At 58.0% G+C, this 7136-nt stretch overlaps 3 protein-coding genes across 4 annotated transcripts; 1 reads left to right on the top strand and 2 right to left on the bottom strand.

Annotated features, from left to right (window-relative positions):
- Positions 1 to 302: 302 nt before the first annotated feature.
- LOC113962049 (leucine-rich repeat-containing protein 14-like) lies at positions 303 to 3557 on the top strand. Of its 2 annotated transcripts, XR_003532434.1 has the most exons (4): positions 455 to 794; positions 885 to 1508; positions 2308 to 2934; positions 3320 to 3557. XR_003532434.1 is itself a non-coding variant. In XM_027672858.1 (3 exons), exons 1-3 carry the CDS (start codon positions 502 to 504, stop codon positions 2864 to 2866), a joined length of 1476 nt encoding a protein of 491 aa, XP_027528659.1. In that variant the 5' UTR covers positions 303 to 501; the 3' UTR covers positions 2867 to 3557. The 2 variants fall into 2 exon arrangements, 1 of the variants encoding a protein (XP_027528659.1); XM_027672858.1 differs by having other exon boundaries at positions 303 to 794; positions 2308 to 3557.
- A 952-nt stretch (positions 3558 to 4509) lies between these two features.
- LOC113962048 (sushi, nidogen and EGF-like domain-containing protein 1) lies at positions 4510 to 5405 on the bottom strand. The gene is made up of 2 exons (XM_027672857.1): positions 5169 to 5405; positions 4510 to 4776 (listed from the first exon to the last, which is right to left on the bottom strand). Exons 1-2 carry the CDS (start codon positions 5208 to 5210, stop codon positions 4534 to 4536), a joined length of 285 nt encoding a protein of 94 aa, XP_027528658.1. The 5' UTR covers positions 5211 to 5405; the 3' UTR covers positions 4510 to 4533.
- Positions 5303 to 6971, bottom strand: LOC113962050 (sushi, nidogen and EGF-like domain-containing protein 1). The gene is made up of 4 exons (XM_027672860.1): positions 6790 to 6971; positions 6237 to 6367; positions 5498 to 5785; positions 5303 to 5341 (listed from the first exon to the last, which is right to left on the bottom strand). The coding sequence occupies exons 1-4, from the start codon at positions 6881 to 6883 to the stop codon at positions 5303 to 5305; spliced, it is 552 nt and encodes a 183-aa protein (XP_027528661.1). The 5' UTR covers positions 6884 to 6971.
- Positions 6972 to 7136: the final 165 nt, after the last annotated feature.

Below are 7136 nucleotides of genomic sequence, written 5' to 3'. Positions count from 1 at the left end.
GGGGGGTCTTGGGAGAGGCCCTGGGTTGATTTAGGGGGGCTGGGAGAATGCCTCGGCTGGTTTGGGGGGATGAGTGGGCGTCCCTGGATTGGTTTTGGGGTCCTTGGGGAGGTCCTGGAGTGGGAGGGCTTGTTTGGGGGTACTGAGGGAGGGGTCCTTGGCGTGGTTTGGGGGGTCCTTGGGGTGGAGGGGCTGGTTTAGGGGTGCTGGAGAGGGGGAGACCCTGGACTGGTTGGGGTGGACTGGGGGGATTACTTGGGGTGGTTTGGGGGTTTTTGGCAGCTTTGGGACGCCCTTTTTTGGGGGGGGCTTCCTTGGGGGTCCCACCCCAACATCCCCTTTGCCTCTCCCTCTCCTCCCACAAGATCCCTTTTTGCTGGGATATCCCTGGATTTGAGGCTTCCCTGGGATTCTCCCAACCCACCCCTCACCCCAGGGCCATCCTGGGGGTCCCCCAACCTCACCTGTGCCCCCCTCAAATCCTGCAGCCCCCCTGGATTCATGGATTCCCTACTCTTCCTCTCTGCCCGCCGGCTCGTCGCCCACCGCCCCCTTCCCACTGTCCCCGCCCAGCTCTATCCCGTCCTCTTCCAAGCCGCGTTCCTGGATAGGAGACCCCTGGTCCTGCAGGATTTGGTGGCCCAGTGGCCATTCCCAGTCCTCAACTTCCAGCAGATTGTGGGGGGCCGGAAGCTGCTCCAGGATTATCCCTCCAAGCTCTGCATCCAGTCTGTCATCCTGGCCGTGGTGAAGCAGCTCCGGCAGGATCTGGAGGAAGCAGGCCATGATTCCAGGTGAATCTTGGGAATTCCAGGATACACAGAACCCACTTCTGTGGTTTTTCCCTGCTTGTTTATTCCTGTTTTTCCCATTTCCTGGCCCAGCCAGTGCCGTCTCCGTGTGCTGGACATGACAGGACTCCGGGATGGTGCCACTGGCCGTGCTCCGGAAGGGATGAGTGTCTGGTCTGGCACTGTGGCCCTGGCCAAGGCTTGCGTGGAGGTCTCCAAACACCAGCGGGAACTCCAGAAATGCGGATCCAGGAGCCACAAGGGCCATTCTGGCACCACAGCAGCTCCGCGATTCATTGACATCCACGCCGATCTCTTCGTCAATGGAACATCCTATGGGATCCTGTGGGACGCACTCCAAACTGGGAACACCGGCCCACTGCGCCTCAAGTGCCGAGAGTTCCAAGCCGAGGAGCTCTGCCTGGCTGGAATTGTGAGTCTGCTGAAATCCCTGGATCCCTCTGGCGTAAGGAGAGTGGAGCTTCGCTTCAACAACCTCGGACTGGGGGGTCTCTCCCTGGTTTTGCCACATCTCTCCCGATTCCTGGATCTCCGAAGCCTCCGACTTCCCTACAGCAATGTCGACGTGCGGCGGCCAACGCCAGAGTCAGTGGTGGGAATCCACTGTCTGGCCAGGGAGCTGGGAAAGCTGCAGAGCCTCAGGGAGCTCAACCTGGGATCCTCCAGGCTCTCTGGGAGTTTGAGGCACATTCTCTGGTAAGTTCTTGCTGGAGCAGACTCCCAACTGCATTCTTCCTGTGCTCAGTGAGGATTTGCAAAGGTTGGACTTGGTGGTGTTAGACATCTTTTCCAACCTTAGTGACCCCATGATTCTGTGATTTTGTTATCCCAATACTCCATGACTCCATGCTCCCATGATTCCATTATCCTGTAATTCCATGATTTCATGACACCACGATCCCATAATTCCTTGACTCCAGGATTCTCAAAGGTTGAACTTGACCATCTTGAAGGCATTTTCCAACCTTAATGCCTCCTTGACTCCGTGATCCCAGAATTCCCTGATTCCCTGTTTCCAGAGGACAGCAAGCACTGCATCCCAGAGCTCCACCAGCGCCAGGTGCTCCTGGCTGGCTCCATGACTCTATAATCCCATCACCCCATGATTCCATGATTCCATAATTCTGTAATCCCATAACCCAATAATTCCATAACTCCATGACCCCACAATTCCGTGGCCTTGTAACTCCGTGATCCCATGACTCTATGATTCCACAATTCCAAGGCTCCCTGATCTCATGACTCCGGAATCCCATAATCCCACGATTCTCAAAGGTTGAATTTGATAGTCTTGGAGCTCTTTTCCAACCTCAGTGATTTCCATGATTCCATGATCATGAAGGGAATCATGGGTCTTGTTTGTCCTGCAGTTCCCCCAGGAATTTGGGAGCCATTCCAACATTTCAAGGTTTCATGGAGGGTTTGATCTATTGGCGCATCCCTCCCAGCTCCATGATGTCACCATGGGGTCACATCTCCTTTTTCATCCTGGCAGCGAACTCGAGGCTCCATTGGAAAGCTTGGAACTGGCCTTCTGCTCCCTCCTTCCCGCTGACTTCGCCTTCCTCTCCCAAAGCTTCCACGCTCCGGCCCTGAAAAGGTTGGATCTGAGCGGCCATGATTTCTCCCAAACTCTTCTCCAACCCCTTCAGCATCTCCTAGAGAAAACCTCGGCTTCCCTGCTCCACCTGGACCTCATGGAATGCCGGCTGACGGACTCACACCTGGGTGCCCTGCTGGCGTCACTCCGGCACTGCTCCTGCCTCCGCTCCCTCGGACTCTTTGGGAATTCCTTCTCCACGGCGGGGCTCAAGGATTTATTATGGAAAACTGTGGTCCTGCCAGATCTCCGCCTGGTCGTGTATCCTATCCCTGTGGATTGCTACAAGTCAGGGCTGGATCCTGGCTGGATTTTGGAGGAGCAGCTGGGCAGGGAATGTTTGGGAGCAGTGAGTGCAGAGCTGGGCCGGATGCTGGAGAGCTTCGGGAGAGCCGACATCGTCTGGACTTCCAACCCCTACGGACACGGAGCCCTGGATTACTTCTCCTTGTAGCTGGGGAAGAGCTTGGAGCCTTCAGCCTGGAGAAGGTGCCTCAGTGCCTCCTTCCTCAAAGAATTTGTGTGTATTCCACCTCATTTCAGTGTTTTTCACCTTATCCCAGTGTTTTTCAATCTAATTTTGGTGGTTTACCGCCTCATCTCACTGTTTCTCTACCTCATCCTGGTGTTTTCTGCCTCATCCCGGTGTTTTTCCTCTAAACCCATTGTCTTTCCACCTCATCCTAGTGTTTTTCCACCTCCTTTGGTGTTTTTCTGCTTTATCCTGCTGCTTTTCCCCCATGACAGTGTTTTTTTCTGCCTTATCCCAGTGTCCTTCTAGTATTTTTCCACTTCATCCTGGTGCTTCTCCACCTCATTTTGGTGGTTTTCCACCTTATTGTGGTCTTTTCCCACCTCATCCCAGTATTTTTCCACCTCATCCTGGTGTTCTTCCACCTCATCCAAGTGGGTCTTGACCTCATTTTGGTGTTTTTCCTGTTATCCCAGTGGCTTTTTGCCTCATCCTGATGGTTTTCCACCTCATCCCAGTGTTTTCCAGTAACTTTTGTTACCACCTTGTTACCAACCGTAGCTGGGACAGACCTGGTGTCACTGGAAACTCCCAGAACTCTGCTAATTAGCACCAGATATTAATTGCTAATTAATAAACCAGTATCACTTGACTGGTGATGAAATTCCTGCCAAATCCCCCCTAAATCCCACTCTCCTGTATCCTGAATCCCAGCACTGCACAGTGAGGAATCAGCATGGTGAGTTCTGGGGTTTTTTGGGAGTTTCATGGAAAAAAAGGGGATCCCAGTTGCCATGGAAACACCCATCCCAGTGCCAGGATGGGCTCCCCCCCAATTGTAGGGATGTTGGGGGGGTCCCCTGGTGCCAGGGGTCTCTGATTCCACCATATCCCGTTGCCATGGGAGTGATGGGAATGGTTGGGGGGGTCTCAAACTCCACCATATCCTGCTGCCCTGGGAGTGACTGGGATGGTTGGGGCTCAAGCCACCTGTTTTCCAGGAATACCAGCCCAGGGACCCCCCCAGGCACCCCTGAACCAACCAGAGACCCTTCCAGCCCCCCCCGAAGCAGCCCAGGGACCCCTCTAGTCCCCCTAAACAAGCCCAAGAACCCCTCTAGCCCCCCATCCCAGGGAGCCCCAGCCCCCCTAAACCAGCTTAGGGAATCCCTGCCAAGGACCCCCCAGAAACCCCCTAAACCAGCCCAGGGACCCCTTCAGACCCCCCAAAACCAGCTCCCCATCCTAAAGGACTCTGCTAGCCCCTTCTAAAATCAGCTCAGGGACCCCCCAAACCACCCTCAGATCACGTGTCTGTCACACCCATATGGGATCCAGGTGTGTGTCTGTCACACCCAGATGTTTGTCCAGGTGTGTGTCTGTCACACCTGTGTACCACCCAGGTGTTGTCATCCCCCCTCTCCTCCCCGGTCTGTTCCCTTCACAGGCCCAGGAGGGGACAGGCACAGGTGTCCCACGTGTCCCCGCCCCCACAGGTGTGCACACACACCTGCACACAGGTGTTGCTCAACAGGTGTTTATTGGTGTTCCCATCACCACGTGGCCTCCAGGGGGGCTGAGGGGAGGGGTCTCAGGTGCCCCAGGTGTGCGGGCACAGCCCCCTCCCCAGTGCCCCCGGTGTCACCTGCTCACAACCCGCAGTTGTACACCCGCTCTGCCGTGGTCCTGCGGGACTCGGGGGGCACTGAGGGAGTCCCGGGGGTCTTTGAGGGCATCTCGAGGGGCCCCTCAGTGGCCTCGAAGTGGTCGACGCGGAAGGCCCAGCGCCCCGGGACCCCCAGGTTGCTCCGGTGGCCGAGGGTCTGCACAGCGGGTGTGCGGGACCCTGGCACGTTGTAGTAGTGCACGTCATCCCCGCTGTTAAACCCGGCCTGGGGGGCATATGGGGGGACACACAGGGGGGGACAGGACAGGGTGGGTGGTGAGGGGGGCAGTTCTGCTCCAGTTCCCGCAATTTTACCCAAAAGGAGATTTATTTCACCCCAAATCCACTCGTTCCACCCAAAATTCCCTTAATTGCACCTAAAATCCCTCTAATTTCACTTAAAATGCACAATTTCTCCCCAAATCCCCTTAATTCCACCCAAAATTCCCTTAATTCCACCTAAAATCTCCGATTTCACCTAAAATGACCCTATGTCCACCTAAAATCCCTGATTTCACCTCAAATCCCCTTAATTCCCCCTCAGAACTCCTTACCCCCCCATCCCAGAACCCCCCTAGCCCAGTGTGGGGGTCCCTGGGGGTGTCCCCGTGTCCCCACCTGTGCGGGGATGCCCCCCAGCCCAGTGTGGGGGTCCCCCATGTTGGCAATGCCTGTTGTCCACTGCAAGTCCCCGTAGTTGAGCAGGACAAAGCAGGTGACACCGTCGGAGGCCAGCACAGCCTGGAAAGTGTTCACCTGGGGGAGGACGTTGTCACCGTGTCACCCTGGCACTGCCACCCCCAGCTGTGTCCCCAGCCCTGTGTCCCCCAGAAAGTTGGGGACACCATGGCTGGGGCCACTATGGTTGGGGCCACTGTGGCTGGGGACACCTCGCTTGAAGGCCAAGCCACTTGAGCCCCCTCCCCTCCTTGTCCCCTGTGTCCCACCTTGTCCGAGGCAGCCCCAAAATAGGCCACACGGTCCCAGGTGGCCACGAGGGCCCAAGTGGGGCGCGGTGGGGGGTCCCCTGGGGGCACAGTGGGTGCCAGGTCCTGTGCCAGGCGCTCCAGCAGCTCAGGGTCACGGCTCTGGCGGTACCAGACGTCCCCCCCCAGCCGTGTGTCCACGTCGGCCCAGTACGGAGCCACGAAGGGGCGGTGGCCGGGCAGCGGGAAGGGCTGGGGGGTGAACTCAGGGACCCTCGTCCCGAACGACACCACCCCATTGTTGTTCACCTGGGGGCAAAGGGCACCTGTGGGACACCTGGGGGGCACCCACCAGTGACCCCCCAGCGGTCCCAGTTATGACACTGCCAGTCACAGTGACCCCAAACCAGGTGTAACCCCAGAACATCCCAGAATGGGCCTGGGACCCCAAGTGTCACCCCAGAGCCTCCCCATATGGAGCTAGGATCTTCCAGTATGGGACTGGGACCCCCCAGGATGGGCCTGGGACCCCCAGTGTCACCCCAGAACCTCCCAGGATGGGCCTGGGACCCCAAAACCGCCTGGGGGTCCTGCAAGTGTCCCCCATGTCCCCAGGGGTCTCCACTCACCCATGTGGCCAAGAAAGGAGGTGCCACCAACTCTGGTGGCCCCCATCCCACTTGCCATCCCCCCCTCCTGCTGTCATCTCCCAGTCCCACCCTCCATGTCCCCCCTGTGTCCCTCCAGTCACGTGACCCACGTAGCAAGAGCGGTGGCCGCTCCCGAAGAAGGAGAAGTTTTGCCACAGAAAGATCTCGGGGCTCGTCCCGTCGTCCTCGTGGGGGGTAGGCTCATCCCCCACGCCCGGCCCGAAGGGGTACAGGACTCCCCCTGGGGACACACCACAGTCAGGGACCCCTGACACTGCCCAGGATGAACTGGGGCACCCCAGGATGGGCCTGGGACCCCCAGTATGGAGCTGGGACCTCCTGGTGTGAAACTCAAACCTCCCAGTGTCACCCTGGGACCTCCCATTGTGGGCCTGCGACCCCCAGTTGTCACCCCAGAACCTCCCAGTATAGGCCTGGGATCCCCAGTTGTCACCTTAGAATCTCCGAGGATAGAACTGGGACCTTCCAGAATGGGACAGGGACCTCCCAAGATGGGCCTGGGACCTCATACTGTGGGACTGGAACCTCCCAATTTGGGTCAGGGACCTCCCAGTTTGGGCCTTGGACCCCCAGTGTCACCCCAGGATCTTACAGTTATGGGCCTGGTACCTCCCCACTCTAGGCCTGGGACCCCAAACTCACCCGATGGTCCCACGGGAGTCCCTGATGTCCCCAAGGGTCCCCATTGCTCTGTGAGGCCAAGCAGGAGGAGCAGGAGGACAGGGGGGACCTTCATCTGTCCAGGCCTAGGGGAACAGGGGGTCCTTCCTCAGCCATGTCCCCATGTCCCCCCATGTCCCCAGTGACCCCCCATGTCCTCAATGTCCCCCATCTGTCCCCATGTCCCCCATGTCCCAATGTCCCCCCATGACCCCAGTGACCCCCCATTTCCTCAATGTCCCCCATCTGTCCCCATGTCCCCCATGTCCCAATGTCCCCCCATGACCCCAGTGACCTCCCATGTCTCCCAATGTCCCCCCATGACCCCA

Source organism: Neopelma chrysocephalum, unplaced genomic scaffold (genome assembly GCF_003984885.1).
Source record: "Neopelma chrysocephalum unplaced genomic scaffold, ASM398488v2 Primary Assembly neopelma1_99878, whole genome shotgun sequence".
NCBI classification, from domain to species: Eukaryota; Metazoa; Chordata; class Aves; order Passeriformes; family Pipridae; genus Neopelma; species Neopelma chrysocephalum.
Note: the sequence above shows the minus strand (reverse complement) of the source record. Positions and strands in the feature narration are given on the sequence as shown.

Coding starts and splice junctions, on each gene's coding strand:
- LOC113962049 (XM_027672858.1), top strand. CDS start 502: ATGGATTCCCTACTCTTCCTCTCTGCCCGCCGGCTCGTCGCCCACCGC. Junction 795..884: donor GAAGCAGGCCATGATTCCAG/GTGAATCTTGGG, acceptor TTCCTGGCCCAG/CCAGTGCCGTCTCCGTGTGC. Junction 1,509..2,307: donor AGTTTGAGGCACATTCTCTG/GTAAGTTCTTGC, acceptor TCATCCTGGCAG/CGAACTCGAGGCTCCATTGG.
- LOC113962048 (XM_027672857.1), bottom strand. CDS start 5,210: ATGGGGGACCCCCACACTGGGCTGGGGGGCATCCCCGCACAG. Junction 4,777..5,168: donor TGGGGGGCATCCCCGCACAG/GTGGGGACACGG, acceptor TATGCCCCCCAG/GCCGGGTTTAACAGCGGGGA.
- LOC113962050 (XM_027672860.1), bottom strand. CDS start 6,883: ATGAAGGTCCCCCCTGTCCTCCTGCTCCTCCTGCTTGGCCTCACAGAG. Junction 5,786..6,236: donor GCGGCCACCGCTCTTGCTAC/GTGGGTCACGTG, acceptor CTTTGCCCCCAG/GTGAACAACAATGGGGTGGT. Junction 5,342..5,497: donor TTGGGGCTGCCTCGGACAAG/GTGGGACACAGG, acceptor TGGGGGTGGCAG/TGCCAGGGTGACACGGTGAC.